Here is a 17,033-nt window from a genome sequence, read left to right on the forward strand (position 1 = left end):
TACTACAGTAATGTCTGCAAAACCACTACAGTCCCCAAAAACACTACACTTTTTTTAGCTATAGTAAATACTACAGTATTTAATTTGCACATACCCTGCCCATGCCCCTCCCCCATAACTGAGAAACCTACATGCCAAGTAGAGACTATATATTGTGTTCCCTACAGGTTATCAAAAAGAGCAGAAGCTATCCATTCAGAACCCAGTCCTACCTACGTAAAGGTTATGGAAAATCAGCTCTTTTAGTATTTCTCCATTTGGTTTTCTGAAGGAGAAAGCCTCCACTTCTATGTCAAAGATAATAAAACAAAAACACTATAGTAAGTGCTACAGTAATGTCTGCAAAAACACTACAGTAAGTACTACAGTATAGTGCAATCTCCAAAAACACTACTGTAAATAATACAGTATACTACAGTCCGCAAAGAACTACAGTAAATACTACAGTATAGTACAGTCTGCAAAAACACTACAGTAAATACTACGGTATACTACATTCTTCAAAAACACTACAGTAAATACTACAGTATACTTCTATCCGCAAAAACAACACATTAATTACAATAGTATATACTACAGTTTTCTTTCACTACAGTATTTATACTGTAGTTAACTGTACATACTACAGTATACTACAGAAAGTCTGCAAATACACTACAGTGAATACTATATTATTTAAATACCTTAGCTTACTATAACAGTTAATAGAAATTGTCTTGTTGTTGTTTTAGCATTGTGATATGAGGCTACCTGGTAACAGCCACACGGTTTTCTTCTGAAACTGGCTCTGAAAACCTCTACCCCCCATAAAGCTGCCCCATCTCTGACACAGTTCTGATTCCTCAGGTCTAACAAAAAAATTAAGAAACCCAAAAGGAAAAAGGAGCATGCATGGACTGTAATGTGACATATCTCTTTCTCTCTTTGCAGATGAACATGGACATTTGAAAATATACCTGCCCAAAAAGCTGCTTGAATGTCTACCAAAATGCTCGTCGCTGCCAAAGGAGAGACACAGATGGAACACCAATGAGGTATGGCCCCTTCTTCTCCTTGTCACTCTGTGGTTATCATTGCAAATGTTTCTGATGTCCTCCGTGACAATGTAAAACCACTTCAGACACAAAATCAGCCATATTGTTCAGGCCTATAGGTATGAGCATTTGATTATTTTACTTAAACTTAACTTCAGCTATACTGTGTTTTAAATTAGTTAGCAAAGGAACGTTTAATTCAAACATTTTTGTGCATTAAATCTAATTTATAAGTCTTTTATTCATACTGGCAAAGTACATATTATCTAAAAGTATCTTGATTGTCTTCTGTGTAGAATCACATGATTCCATTTATTTAGGTTCTGACATCAACACATGTTTTTGCAGCTGACAGAAGTAATTTGTTCCGGTCACCTAGTTTCCCCTTTCCTGTTTTTGTTTGGCACTGTTGTCTAGCGGCCAACAGTAAGACAAGGAGGAAAAATGTATGATACAGAATTGAGCATGTACACCGTCTATTGAACAGTTAAGATTGTGATTTTCATAATGTGCATGCCCACTGTACATTATGAAAACCACTGTAAAATATGAATAGGCTTATTTTGTGTTTAGCTGCTGTATAAAGGAAATTGGAGAGCATGTCTTCGGCCTATCTTAATTGGAGGTTTGTTTCATCTGTATTGTGAGCACAGTGTCATTGAGCACCTTAAAGGGATACTTCGGGATTTTGGCAGTGAAGCGCTTTATCTACTTCCCCAGAGTCAGATGAACTCATGGATACCATTTTTAGGTCTCTGCTTGCAGTTTGAAGGAAGTTTCTAACTAGCGCTAGCATAATTGCTAACTACTGTTAGCACAATGACTGGGTGTTTATGGTAACTGCTAGCATGCTAATAGATACCATAGACTTCCAGTCATTGCACTAATGCTAGTTAGCATTGGCTCCCAAACTACCTCTAACTTCCTTCATACTGGATGCAGAGACATACAAATGGTAGCCACGAGTTCATCTGACTCTTGGGAAGTAGATAAAGGGCTTCATTGCCCTTCAATCCCGAAGTATCCCTTTAAGTATAGTGAGACCTTGATGATGCTCACTGGCTGAATAAAGCACTAAGCCTACACACATAAGAACTTGCAACAGTCTATTTTCACCTATGTATCTGTGGAATAAGAGCTAGATCATTGATGTGTCTTATCGCTTAGCTTATGTTTATTTTTACCTTACCCATTCTTAAAGGAATTCCTGTTTGGCCTAAACCATAAATGTAACTGTCAATCACACCTGGGTTCTTATTCAGTGAGGCTGTATTCATCCAGCATTATGTAGATCTCATAATGTTAACATAAAAAAGTATTTAGCATAGGTTGCATAAGCCTAGAGATGTTTCACATTTCATATACTGTATCACACCAATAAGAAAAGATAACACAACTTGTTTAGCTTTCTGTCACAGAAAATGAAAGTGCAAAATGTTTTTATTTGTATGCCCGTGTGAAAAGAAATCACAGAAGCCATTTGCTCTGGCTGTCCTTGACCTATAGGCAAGACATTTAAATTAGTTATTTTCTTTTCAGTACCGCTACTTTATCATTTAATGGAAGTGAGACAGTGTCTTGCTTGATGTTCACATTTTATTTGTTGTTCACGTTCAATCTCTTTTTGGGGTATGGGTTCTCTCTCTAGTCTACGCACGTGGAGACTGTCAGGGAGATTGGAACTAAACATTATTTAGCTTGCTACCTAATGCTGGATGGATTTTGAATGATTGCAATTACAAAAGTTTCTCGAAGGAAATTCATAAGCTGCTGCCAGTGAAGGCATCGCTGCATTTATAATACAATTGATCCCAATGAAGCAAACGCGGTGGTTTCAGCACATTAACCGACAGGCAATGGAATCATCAGAGGAACCCAGGCAAAGAAAAGCAGCACTGTTTTAATTGTATAATGGAGCACAGTGATTGGTCTCAGCCCCCCTTTCATAACTTACCTATCACTCCCACATCAACTCAGGCCCTGCCAAACCTCTGGAGTTACAAATCATAATCCATCCTCTCTTAAAGGTGTTTTTATGAAATACTAAGGCATTTTGATCCTTCAACAGTGAAGTGTTTTTTTCTTCATGAAGTGACAAGTATTTGTGCTTGAATATGCTGTATAAGAATTCATAACAGTACCAAGATAGAGACAGAGAGAGAAGGAAGCAGTTTTTGGTATGACATTCAAGCGTCAAGTTTTGTCCGAGTTTTGTCACCACTTTTCCTCTGGGTGCAGGTCAATTTAGTTCAATGATCCCATGGCTTTAATTTCAAATATTGATCTCGATTTTGATATAATTAGTTGTTAATGAGTGAATCAATCTAATTAGATGCATGAAGATTTGATCAAAGTCACTGCCACTACTAATGAGAGGAAATTAAAGCGATGTGCGAAACCCAGCCACCCGTACTTTTGATTACAAATTTGGGCCAGAAATACTGTCATCATTGGTTTTCTAATTAATTGAGTGAAAAACAAGTGGAAGCGTCAGCACAAACATGACGGGAGATTATTCATGTTATCCGTACCACAAGACAAAAGTCCTTACTTCTATTGTGTTTGTTGTTTAGATGATTTGCACAGCAATCTATCTGATGTGTATTAATCCATCAGCCTCTTGGAGTAGCCTAATTCTTACAGTGCTGCAAAGTCCTGCACATAAACATACACTATTACATCGCTGCATTAGACATCTCAGTCTATCTTTCTCTCAGTCTGCCTCTCTTTTCCATAAGAAATGTCAAATAATCCACCTGCATGTTTTCTAATTGAGTCTGCTGTTGTTTCTCCTGTCCGACCTGTAGTGTTCTGCTAGCAGTTTAAATTCATTCATGTATTTTGAAATTGATTTCATAAATGTAAGCACTTGTTGTTGGCTACAGCTGTTGTCATTTATTACTAACAACACAAACAACAGACATGTTATTAAAAAGCAGACCAAGTTATGTCACTGGTATTGTTTATTTGAAATGTTTTTACGTATATTGCCATGTGGGTTTAGGATTAACATCATAGGTAATTTACCTCCTGTCAAGTTTTTCCAATAGCACAACCAAAGAGCATCAATCCTAATTATGTTGCATGATGTGCGTTAGTGCTGTGGAGCAATACTTTCCAGGGTTGAGGAGAGAGAAGGAGACCGAGGTAACCTTCCCTAAAATCAAGGGCGTTTCCCTTTCATGAGCACCATGCGAAGTGAACCAGTGTCTCTCTCTCTTTGCTGTGGCTCGTTGGTGGCAGGCAGGCAGGCAGGCAGGCAGGTAGGCAGGCAGGCAGGCAGGCAGGCAGGCAGGCAGGCAGGCAGGCAGGCAGGCAGGCAGGCAGGCAGGCAGGCAGGCAGGCAGGCAGGAAGGCAGGGGATTACAGAGTCTCTTGTCGGCAGCGATTGTGTGACTCTTAGCGAAAGTGACACCTCATCAATTCTCTGCATATTTCTGGCGCTGGTTCAGCATGCCTAATGCAACCTTGTTGTTTTTCTCCCCCTCTGATTAAACTCTCAACATTTTGGGGGTATAGAGAGTGCATTTGATGACCACTTTAGCTTGAATGCAGGATTTAATACAACTGCTCTCAAACTAAATGCTTTCCTAAAACCTAAAATGATCATAAAGTGTGTAGCTATTGTCATACTGCCCTCGGAAGGGCATTTCACTTCTCTTTGAATACAAAAGTATCTGGTTAGATAGCACCTCAAGAAAATCTCACCTTTCTGTATTGTGTAAAGGCCACATCCCTTATAGGTTCTATAGGTTGGAAAGGTCTTGGCTTCTCCCTTGTTGCTGAATAAGTGTTAGTCATCCCTCCATAGGTGGAAGAGATTCGCTCCTCCTGCCCCAAATGTGTATCGGAATGGAGGAATGAGGGTGTGAAGGGAGCTAATGCCAAGCTATTCATTTCTATCTCATTCTCCCTATTCCCCTGTGTACGTTTATGGGAAGAAGGTGTGCATGAATACATTTCAAGCATTTACTGGAAAATTAGATAAACCAATCTGATCAAAATGCAAGGGAAGGAAGCGGGCGGAGGAAGGGAAGGGGGCTGGCATCAGTAACTCTGAAGCAGCCTCAGCCTCTCTCAGAGCAGCTGATAGGCAGGCACGCTGCTCTCAGCTTCTAAATTGTCAAAGTGAGATTAAGAGGAAATATGGGGCAAGCTTGACAATTTAGTTGACACAACCATAGCAGAAAGAAAGGGAGGTATGTTTTTAAAGAAATAAACAAGGAGTGCATGCCAGAAATCTGTGTTTTCTCGAGGAGGGAAGTATTAGATTTGTAGAATTTGTGAACCGTTTAATGTGTTTATTGTTTGTCTATCTTTTTTATGTATTTGTCTACAAGTTTATATATGTTTACAACAAGCAAGGGGAAGATATCAGAATAGGGGCATTGGGGAATAATACCATATTGTACGGAATACATTTGTACTGTAGTGAAGCCTTCTCTAGAGTAATGCAAGGTCTCTTTCAGGATCAGGTGAAACATCAATTGCTGGGATGTGTTTTTCAATTATGTTAAAGGTCATTATGATGCAACTATGATGGTGATATGATATGGATTACAATTATGAATATTAAGGCTATACGCACTACATGTTACACACATAGACACTCAAACATGCAAATTGGCAGAGTTATTATTTATTTAGACATCACACATTATAGTCTTACTCTTATACAGACATCATACACACTCTCATTATATCATATCCAATATCATACACATCAACCTACTCAGATTTGTTACACACATCATTTGTCTCAATTTTCTAACATCTGTGGCATTGGCTCACAGGCAAACAGGCAAGGGGAATAAAACAAATATTGCTAGAACCTATTTCTTGAATTGTAAATATCAGACATTTGAAAGCTCTAGTTTTGACCGTCATAATACCTCTGATGGCAGTAACTTTACAAGCACTAATTATGGTATATTTAGCCTGAGAATAGTATCTAGTTATGGTAAGGGGTGAAATAAGTATAGCCAGTTATAATTGTAACGGTTTAGCAGATTATAAAAAAAGAACATCAGTCTTTACATGGTTAAAAGAAAAGGAATATAACATATACTGTTTACAGGAAACTCACTCTACATCCTTAGATGGAGTTGCGTGGAAAAATGAATGGGGCGGTGAAATAATTTTCTGTTATGGACAAAGGAACTCAAAGGCTGTGATGATATTAATTAACAAAAATTTTGATCTGAATGTGCAAATAATCAGGAATGATTCGCAAGGAAGATGGATCGTTTTGAATATGAAAGTGGACAAAAAATAGATTTGGCTCATTAATCTATATGGTCCAAATCAGGATGATCCACACTTCTTCGAAAACATTTATACCAATTTATTGAACTTACAGGCAACAAATGATCTCATCATTATGGTAGGAGACTATAACACAGTGTTAAGTACCTCAATGGACCGTAAAGGTAATCCCTCTACAGACTATCATCACCGTGCCCTTAAGGAAATCACAAATATTATGGACAGATTAGAAATAGTGGATATTTGGAGACTAAAAAACCCCGACCTAGTGAGATATACATGGAGCAGACTTAATCAAGCTAGTCGTCTTGACTACTTTCTTGTCTCTTTCTCTCTTGCGTCAAAGGTTAAAAAAGTTGTAATAGTAGACAGAATGCGATCGGATCATCATCTAATTGGCATTCACATAACTCTTATAGATTTTCCACGTGGATGGGGATATTGGAAATTTACTGGAAGACAACTTATTTTTAACTAAGACAAAATAATTTATAACTGAATTTTTCCAGTATAATATAGTTTCAGCAAATCCTGTTATTGTTTGGGATACCTTTAAATGTACCTTCAGGTGTCATTCAATTCAATATTCATCAATAATAAAAAGCAGTTTTTGTCTAAAGAAACAAGACTAACAAGGGAAATCCATGAACTAATAGTACAGGTAGATAGCAATAAAAACGATACTACAGAGATACAAAATAAGTTAGAGGAAAAACAAAAAGAACTTGAGGAACTTATTCAAGAACGATCTAATGTAATCTATTATAAAAATAAAGCAAACTGGATGGAATATGGAGAAAAATGCACAAAATTCTTCCTGAATCTCCAATACAGGAACGCTAACAAAAAGAATTTGCAGAAACTCGTTACTGAAGACGGACTCATCTATGATTCTCCGAATTATATTTTAAAAGAGGAAGCTAATTATTTTAGGCAGATGTTCTCTTTTCCGTCTCATCCTCTCCCACTGAATGAAGATTACGGTAAGGAATTCTTTCCAAGTAATATAAAAAAATGGAAAATTAACAAATGTACAGAAAGATCAGTGCGAAGGCCAAATTACAGAGGAAGAACCTTTTGAGGCTATTAAATCCTTTCAGTCTGGAAAAACCCCAGGACTTGATGGCATACCGGTAGAGGTATATCAAGTATTTTTTTATATACTAAAAGCTCCATTGTTAGATTGTTTTAACTACTCCTATAGAAATGGTAGTCTGTCAGGTACTCAGCAGGAAAGTCTAAATTCTCTATTATTAAAACAAGACCCAGATGGCAAATATAAAGACCCAGTCTATCTAAAAAACTGGAGGCCCCTTACACTTCAATGTTGTGATGCAAAAATACTAGCAAAATGCATAGCACTCAGAATTAAAAGGGTTTTACCAGGTATTGTTCATCCTGATCAGACAGGTTTTTTACATGGATGATACATTGGAGATAATATACGACAACTACTAGAAATAATAGAACATCATGAAACATATAAGAAGCCAGGAATGGTATTTATAGCGGATTTTGAAAAGGCATTTGATAAAGTAAGACTGGATTTTATTTATAAATGCCTGGATTTTTTCAATTTCGGTAATTCTCTTATAAAATGAGTAAAAATAATGTATATCAACCCCAGGTGTAAAATAGTAAATAACGGCTACTTCTCAGAGAGTTTTGAATTGTCAAGAGGAGTTAAACAAGGGTGTCCGCTGTCACCATATCTATTCGTTATGGTTATCGAAATGCTAGCTATTAAAATCAGATCCAATAACAACATTAGAGGATTAGAAATCCAAGGCTTAAAAACAAAGATGACTCAAGTTTTATGTTAAGTCCGCAAGCTAGATCCCTGCAATGTCTCATTAAAGATCGAGATAACTTTTCTGTACTCTCTGGACTAAAACCTAATTATGATGTGTACAATAGTGTACAATATTACAATACTACATATTGGATCTTTAAAAAATACAACTTTTACATTACCCTGCAGCTTATCTATACAATGGGCTGATGTTGAAGTAGACATACTCTGTATTCATATCATAAAATATATAAATAAGCTCTCCACAATGAATTTCAATAGAAAACTTGTAAAAATAGACAAGATCCTGCAATCATGGAGAGGTAAATACCTGTCTATTTATGGAAAAATTGCCCTGATTAACTCCATAGTCATATCTCAGTTTACTCACTTACTTATGGCGCTGCCTGCTCCTGATGATTAGTTTTTCAAATCATATGAGCAAAAAATATTTCGCTTTATCTGGGATGCTAAACCTGACAAAATAGAATTTGCCTATCTATATAATGAATATGAATTTGGGTGGGTTGATATAATTAAATATAAAAGCACTAAACCTCTCTCTAAAAGCTTCACTCATTCAAAAGTTTTATTTGAACCCTAAATGGTTCTCAAGTAGATTAATAAGAAAAGCTCATCCATTGTTTAAAAATGTCCTTTTTGCCTTTGTGCAGATTGCCATGTCTCATTTTCGATTAATTGAAAATTATACTTTTTTCAAAGTATCTGTCTTTTTCAAACAAGCATTGCAGAGCTGGCAACAATTTCAATTTCATCCCCCTGAAAAGATAGAACAAATATTACAACAAATATTATGGCTGAACTCAAATGTGCTGGTTGACATAATACCTGTATTTATGGGAAAGATGTTTGAAAAGGGTATTTTGTTCTTAAATGATATTGTAAATTGTAGCTGATTACAGCATTGCCACAAAAATCGAGGAGGTGGGTGGCAGCGGGAGGAGGTAGGGAACTGGTCTGTCTGCCCAATATAAAGGATCAAAACTGGCAGAGGAATAAAAATAGCATAAATAGGAAAGTATACCAGTTTAATTTGAGGACCAGGATGTTGACAACTGTGCCATAAAGATTGCAAAATAGTTGGGAAGAGATTTTTGATGTACTTATTCAATGGTACAGGGTGTATGAGTTGATATATAAAACAATGCAAGATTCAAGACTTCGTGCTTTTCAGCTAAAATTATTATATAGAATTCTTGCCACCAACAAAATGTTGAATATTTGGGGCATAAAATCATTGAAGCTCTGCAGATTTTGTTGTGAGGATACAGAATCAATAGAACATTTATTTTGGTATTGCCCTCAGGTAGCCTGTTTCTGGTCTCAGGTTCAGGAATGGCTGAAAATGCATAGCATTGATCTAAAATTGACCCTAGAAATAGTACTGTTAGGAGATCTGGAGAAACCGGGTCAGTCAATTACTAAAATACTAATACTCTTAGTAAAATTATTTATCTTCAACACGCAATCTGTAGATTCTATTCGATTAGATAGATTGAAATTGTACGTTAAACATCATAGCATAATTGAAAGATATGTGTTGCGTAGAAACACGAAGTGGGTGGCCAGCAGAGATAGATGGGATGGGCTGAGGGAAGCTGAAGGTTGGTATGTGGAATTGGAGAAGAGTGGGAGTGGAGTTTCTGTGCGAGAGAGAGAATGATGGTCAAAAGATAAAGGAGAAAAAAAAGTTAAAATAAAAGATAATAAAAATACATTTGAATGACACTAAGTGGCAGTGTTTTTACAACTAATGCCGGTTTGCCTGAGGCTGATGCCGTGCAGGTGTTTGTACACATGCATATACACACACTCTCATTCAAATAAACACATACAAGAACACACACATACATGTAATAGAGCCAGACATGCACACAAACATATACAGTAGGCATTGCTGTTATGATTTTAGTTGTCCTTGATGTCCTTTGTTTTAAATTGATTCTTTTGTTTTATTTTTTTGCATTGTTGTTTGCTGTTTTCTTCTGTCTTTTCCTTTTTTGTCTTGAGTTCATTCTCTTGGTTGTTGGTGCATTGGGGGGTTCTTGGGGGTGGGGAATGGAATTAATTGTATATATTTTTTTTTTTCGGGGGGGGTCTCGAATGGTTGAGGGACAGCTATTGGGGAACTGTGGGGGGATCTTGGAGGGTTCAGGTTTCACAAGATTGTGATCATGAAAAAGGAAATTATGACATATATTTTATATCACTATCATGCACACGCACCCTCACACATAAGGATGGGTCTGTTGTGGAAAGACTCATACATGTTTGATAGTGTCTTGATGCTGTATTGTTTGTCCTTCATGTTCTAACACTTTAATGTTACCCCTTCCTTGTGTTTTTTGCAATAAATAATAAAAACATTTTAAAAATGGTGAACCGTTCATAAAGAATAGGACGTTTTGTACCTCAGGTTCAGCTAATGCAGAGACTTTAAAATAGTACGTATCATTTGTCTGTTATGGCAGAGTTTACATACGTTGCGTTGCATGACATTAACATCGATTTACATACAGGCTATTAGGCTATTATCCCCCATAAAACTAAAGCTATTTCAATGTTTTTAGTCACTAAGACTAGCCACGCCTTTTCCTGTAGTCGAAGCATGTAGGCCTATCATTTTGTGTCATTGCTCTTTCTATTCAGTCAGCAGCCTTCACCCTCTTGTGTCTTTCTGATAGGAGTAGGCTATAGGTCCAGGAGAAACAAATCCTACCCAGAATTCCTCTCAGGTCCGCAACCAACTGCTATTGTCTGCTGTCTGCTCTGGCAGCCGTGACCTCTATTTTCCGGACATTCTTGTTGAGATTAAAATATTTGTATAGAAATACACCTCACACACAAAGGGGCTTAAAGCTTAAATTCCTTTCCAGATCAAACAGAACCGCCTCCATGTTTAGGTTACCTCAGCATGGGAAGGTAGGAGGACCAGAGATGTGTGGCAGAATTGCAATGCCATGCATAAATGCTATTTTTATTTGCATCACTTGCTCTTTGGCTCTCGTTGGAACTCTGTCCAGGGTCTCGGCATGGCTTTATCATTGTGGGAATAAAACAACTGCATTCATTCTAGGGCTGTCTCCGACTAAAAAAATCTTTGTCGACCAAGAGTCGTTTTTCTATCAACCAATCGATTGGTCAAAATGTTATTACATGTATTTTTCCATATATAGACACATCCTATGTGTTTTAATTAAATCAACTATATGCACAGAGCTTGTCTGTTGCTTTAAGCGTACTGTTTGATGAAATAATTAAGACACACAAATTACTAGAGGAAGTCCGACCACAATTTATTTGATTGTGCCGGGCCTGGCTCAGACTTGCTGTGCTGTGTTAAAAAGAAAAGACAGTGAGTGACTGTATGACTAGCACCTGTTGTCTCTCTCTCCTCCCTGCTGCAGCAACCACCACAGAACATCATCAGTGTGTATCGCACTGTACGTGTTGCTGAAGCTGCAACATAATTACAGCCATTTCTGACTGAAAAATGACGTTGCCGAAATCCTTAATTTATTTAGGAAAAACATTCCTTATTCCCTCAACCATTGCTCTCTTTACATAACACATGTATGCATCGCATGCACATGACCAATAGGACCTGACCTATAGCATATCATAATCACATCAATAAATTGGTTATAACAAACTCTGAACACGTAACACATGTGACAGCAAAATGGATGCAGAGGACTTGACAAATAAACTCAAAACGGGGGAATGTTTACTGGTTGCTCAGGAGGTAAAGGGGAAGTCAGATGTGTGTAATACATTTCACTAGTTGTAGAAAATACTGGAGATCAAGAAAAAGAAGGTAAGGAGCAAGTGCTGCGTGCATATTATGTGTGCAAACGCATGTTGTTAGATTAGAATAAAAATGTTCTGACCATTTGGAACAATGTAAACAACACTAAATAAATTATAAGCGTACCAGAGTCTCTTGTAACGTTTTTTTGTAAAACGTTTTTTACAGCAAAGACTAAAAACAGTCGCATTCATTCGTGAATGCAATTTCCAAAATTGAAGTTTTTTATTTATTTATTGTTTACGCTAATTATTCAATAGTCACTTTGTTGTTTTATTTTGAAACTAAAATGCTTGATTGCATTTCAAATATAGAATGACTCGAATCCTGTGTGATGACATGAATGAAAACCTTATTGATTGCTAAAGTAGCCTACTATATATAAGTATTGAAATATAGACCTAAGTAAGAGAGGGTATTAAGACTAAACAGCATGTGCTCTTAGTCCTACAGCTCAATGGTGGTTATACAAGTCTGCTATACTAAGCCTACTAATGATAATGACATTACTTATTATTATAAGGACGATCATAATAATAATAGTAATAATAACAATAACAAGGCGATAAAGCAAAAATTAAGGTTATTATTATTATAAATATAATTTTGCTGACAATTTGGAACAATGTAAACAACACTAAATAGATTATTTATAATACCAGAGAGACTGCTCTCACATAAAAAGTGTAAAGCCTTTATTACAGCATAGGACAGATTAAAAACAGCAGAATTTGTGAAATTGTTTATCCGACAGGTGGTTGCGTGAGGCTTTGTGCTCACGGAATCAGTAGGCTATTAAACAAACACTCAAACAGACAACACAAGCAGGATCTGTCTTATTTCTGTAGATATACAGTATATGAATGATTTATAAAGCCAGGCACATTTAACAGTTAGGCTATTGATTATAGACCTAATTAAGTTGGGGTTGACGCTCTCCTCACTTTTCTTAGACAATTAAGGGAAGGGCTGTTTTCTCGTCTCCTAACTCAACTGCCGCATTGTTCGCAACACCAATATGCTGGTTAACTTTGCTATTATGCACATAGCTACATGGTCTAGGAAAAGGCGCCAATTCAACAGTGCACTGATGTGTTTCAGAAGTGCGGACAGCGAACACTATCCATCAATTGAGAAAGGGCATTTGTTATAAAATAATATCATTTTTATTTGTGTTGCACCATTGTTCTTACATAATATAACCATATACAATTTCAGTAGCACATGTCTTAGAGTGATACATCCCCATGGCCTCCAGAATGGATCAGTCCACTCAGACGGGCACGAATCAGACAGAATAAAGTTGAATTGTCTCCAAAATAGTTTATTAAATACCCACCAAGCTGTATAAATTCAAGCCATATATTCTGGAAGAATGCATTAGAAAAACATGTAGCAACTAGAATCACCATATTGAGGGGAGTAGCGTCTGATCCTCAGTCACCGCGTCTTGAATAGCAGAAGCACTGGTCCACAGTCGAAAGGGGACCTGGGACCTAAGCTGCTGTGACACCCTCAGTCTTTAATGAACGCAAGACAGCGCTGCAGCAGCGGCACTCTGAGTACTGCACTGTGAGAAGAACCTCCCCCACAGCCTCAGCTTTAGAGTGGGAGTGCTGCTGCTGCCTGCTGCCGCTGAACTGGTGCTGAACCCAGAGAGACAACACAGCATCAGCTCAGGCCTCCTTCGGCTTGCTGCACATTTAATACCCCTGTCGTCAGTAATAATCCAATGCTGGCAGTGGCACGGCATGGTGCTTGCATGCAATATGCCTCCGCTCAGGACAGCACCCAGCCAGAGCCTCACTGGAGACTGGACACACTCAGTGGACACAATCACTATACTCCTGGGCAGTGGGTGAATCAGACCAACAGGGAGAGAGGGCTAAGAAGGCAGCTACCCTAGCGACACAGTGCTGGTCAAAATCAGCTAACGAGTAATGAAATTCATATGGCTGAGGAAGGGAGGTATCCTCGGGAGTTGTTCACTGACAATAGGAGATAGGCAGCAATAATAATAAGGACAATTGGATACCGTGATGTAATCATTCAGAACCTTATCTCTGGCTGGAACGTCATGTCTGTTAACCCTTTCTTCTGCTTTTGTTTGCTCCAACTCCCAGCTGTTATTATTTGAGAATACACGGCACAATCTTTCAGAGAGCTGCAGGAGATTACTTCAATCAGATACAGTTTTCATCTTTCCTCTGTTCTTTTGTAACGGTAATGATTACCTTTTAAGTGTTTATTGAACACAATATGAAAGGCCTACAAAGGCAGTTGAGCTCAGAGCGTCTCTCCTTTCTAAACAAGCTAGCTACCAATGTCTTGTCGTTCCATTCTACCCAAACGAAGGATGTACTGTATACTGTATCATTAATGAATAGCTAAATGAGGTTGATTTACATGATGTCCTCCCTGTAGCCCTGGATGCTCAGCTCTGTGAGGTTTGTGTTCTTCCAGAACCCTTTACCGTGGCTTGCAGCTTCTCTAGTGCTGCTGCATGATCCCTGTAGCCCTGGATGCTCAGCTCTGTGAGGTTTGTGTTCTTCCCAGAACCCTTTACCGTGGCTTGCAGCTTCTCTAGTGCTGCTGCATGATCCCTGTAGCCCTGGATGCTCAGCTCTGTGAGGTTTGTGTTCTTCCAGAACCCTTTACCGTGGCTTGCAGCTTCTCTAGTGCTGCTGCATGATCCCTGTAGCCCTGGATACTCAGCTCTGTGAGGTTTGTGTTCTTCCAGAACCCTTTACCGTGGCTTGCAGCTTCTCTAGTGCTGCTGCATGATCCCTGTAGCCCTGGATGCTCAGCTCTGTGAGGTTTGTGTTCTTCCCAGAACCCTTTACCGTGGCTTGCAGCTTCTCTAGTGCTGCTGCATGATCCCTGTAGCCCTGGATACTCAGCTCTGTGAGGTTTGTGTTCTTCCAGAACCCTTTACCGTGGCTTGCAGCTTCTCTAGTGCTGCTGCATGATCCCTGTAGCCCTGGATACTCAGCTCTGTGAGGTTTGTGTTCTTCCAGAACCCTTTACCGTGGCTTGCAGCTTCTCTAGTGCTGCTGCATGATCCCTGTAGCCCTGGATGCTCAGCTCTGTGAGGTTTGTGTTCTTCCAGAACCCTTTACCGTGGCTTGCAGCTTCTCTAGTGCTGCTGCATGATCCCTGTAGCCCTGGATGCTCAGCTCTGTGAGGTTTGTGTTCTTCCCAGAACCCTTTACCGTGGCTTGCAGCTTCTCTAGTGCTGCTGCATGATCCCTGTAGCCCTGGATGCTCAGCTCTGTGAGGTTTGTGTTCTTCCAGAACCCTTTACCGTGGCTTGCAGCTTCTCTAGTGCTGCTGCTTACTGCTGAGGCTGGTGAATCCCCCTCTGAATATTCTGACCTCATTACAACATTGGCTGGATTAAGGCTTTCTCCTATGGATTAGGATCATTCTGATTAGGATGATTGGGCCTGCCCTCATCAAACAGCCAGGTGTTTGACTCCCTTAACTCTCCTTTTAATACATTTTCGGTCATTGTTGCTACACAAACAAATTGGATCTTTTTCCAGGGCCTGTCAATGTTGTTTTTATGGACGTCAGTGCTTAGAGAATTCACCTAGTCGAACTCAAGGCTGCGTCTGATTAAATGTTTATCTTCATTTGAGCTCCTTGCCCGGCCTCATCCTTCCTCTACGGAATGTAGCCTAATTAAAATGACTCCCTCCGAATCCGCAAATGTTTATGGAAATGTTCATTAGCTTCTCTGGGGCAATCAGTGGAAATGAAAGGTCATGTTTGTTTGTTTGTTTATTTGTTTTATTTTTTCAAACGGAGATACCGTAATTTTTTTTCTACACCATGAACAGGTGTCCGGTGTGTGTTGTGAATATGAATGGGCCCGGTGCTCAGGGCTTTGTCTCAAGTGGAGTCTGGACTAGTGCTTTAAGTGGCTGAGGTGAGATGAAGGGGGAAATACCATCTCCATCCTGTCGGGATCCATGTTCTTTAACCTAGGCTAGGGATTTTAGCGTTTCCAGTCGTTAGCTTTATGTAGGTAATCGGGATAAAGGCGTAAACATACACCACATCGCTATTTAGGGGTTTGAGCACATTTCAATCCCAAATCCATATTCTTATGAAAAGAACATAAAGTATGTGCAGAACAAAAGTAGGCCTCAGGTCGACTGGCCTGGCCTCGTAGTACCCTCCTCTATGTCTTGATAGCTCTAGTGATTGCCAATGATGTAACTTACTGTGAAGTGTCAATTTTGTAGCAGTGGTGTGGTGAGTCTGTTTGCAATAGCAACCCACCAGTAAGGTGCATGCTACAGAGACCTTTTGGTTTCTTCTTATGGATGTGCACATCAAGGCAGGGGTCCTCGGTCTCCTCTGAAGACAGGGGTGCCCGCTCAAAATTGCATGACCTCTATTGTAGCACATACAGGTCACTCCACCTCCTGTGGGAAGACTCTAAATTGAACCCAGCTTGTGTCTTCCATTTTTTTTCTTCCCCTCTCTCTCTCTCTCATGTTAGTTTCCCTCCCTTACTCTTTTCCTTTTCCCTCATGTGTTCACTGAGGTGCAAAGCTATTCAGGGATGAAGGAATAGATTTCTATACCTTTTCGCACTAAATTGCTGGGTCAGGGTTTTTTGGGCGGAACCGTTTTGTAATGGACTTGAAGTTTATTTACTAGATACAAAGGGAAAGGAGTTCCAATCCTGATTTCTTTTCCTGAGTTCTTTCATCTTTCATCTGTTTGTGCATTTGAGTGATCGTAGTCGGTCTCTAATATTTCTACTGAACAAAATATAAACATGTAAAGTGTTGGTCCCATGTTTCATGAGCTGCAATAAGAAATCCCAGAAATGTTCCATATCCACAAAAAGCTTATTTATCTGCAATTTTGTGCACACATTTGTACATCCCTGTTAGTGAGCATTTCTCCTTTGCCAAGATAATCCATCTACCTGACAGGTGTGGCATATCAAGAAGCTGAATTAACAGCATGATCATTACACAGGTGCACCTTGTTCTGGGGACAATAAAAGGCCACTCTAAAATGTGCCGTTTTGTCACACAACACAATGCCACAGATGTCTCAAGTTTTGCGGGAGCGTGCAATTGGCATGCTAACT

General features: G+C 38.9%; 1 protein-coding gene and 1 non-coding gene across 4 annotated transcripts in view; both read left to right on the forward strand.

The window, feature by feature from the left end:
• The window catches only part of LOC106572392 (calmodulin-binding transcription activator 1), a 607,623-nt gene that overhangs the window by 24,300 nt on the left and 566,290 nt on the right, over nt 1-17,033 (forward strand). For all 3 annotated transcript variants that reach the window (XM_014146509.3, XM_014146505.3, XM_014146510.3), the window contains one exon: nt 931-1,034. In XM_014146509.3, coding sequence (XP_014001984.3) covers nt 931-1,034 — 104 coding nt within the window. The remainder of the gene's footprint in view (nt 1-930; nt 1,035-17,033) is intronic.
• LOC123727505 (U7 small nuclear RNA) lies at nt 229-283 on the forward strand. The gene has a single exon (XR_006759500.1). It is a non-coding gene; the product is annotated as a U7 small nuclear RNA (small nuclear RNA).

The sequence above is a fragment of the Salmo salar genome, chromosome 15, assembly GCF_965601325.2.
Source record: "Salmo salar chromosome 15, fSalSal1, whole genome shotgun sequence".
In the NCBI taxonomy this organism is placed as follows: Eukaryota; Metazoa; Chordata; class Actinopteri; order Salmoniformes; family Salmonidae; genus Salmo; species Salmo salar.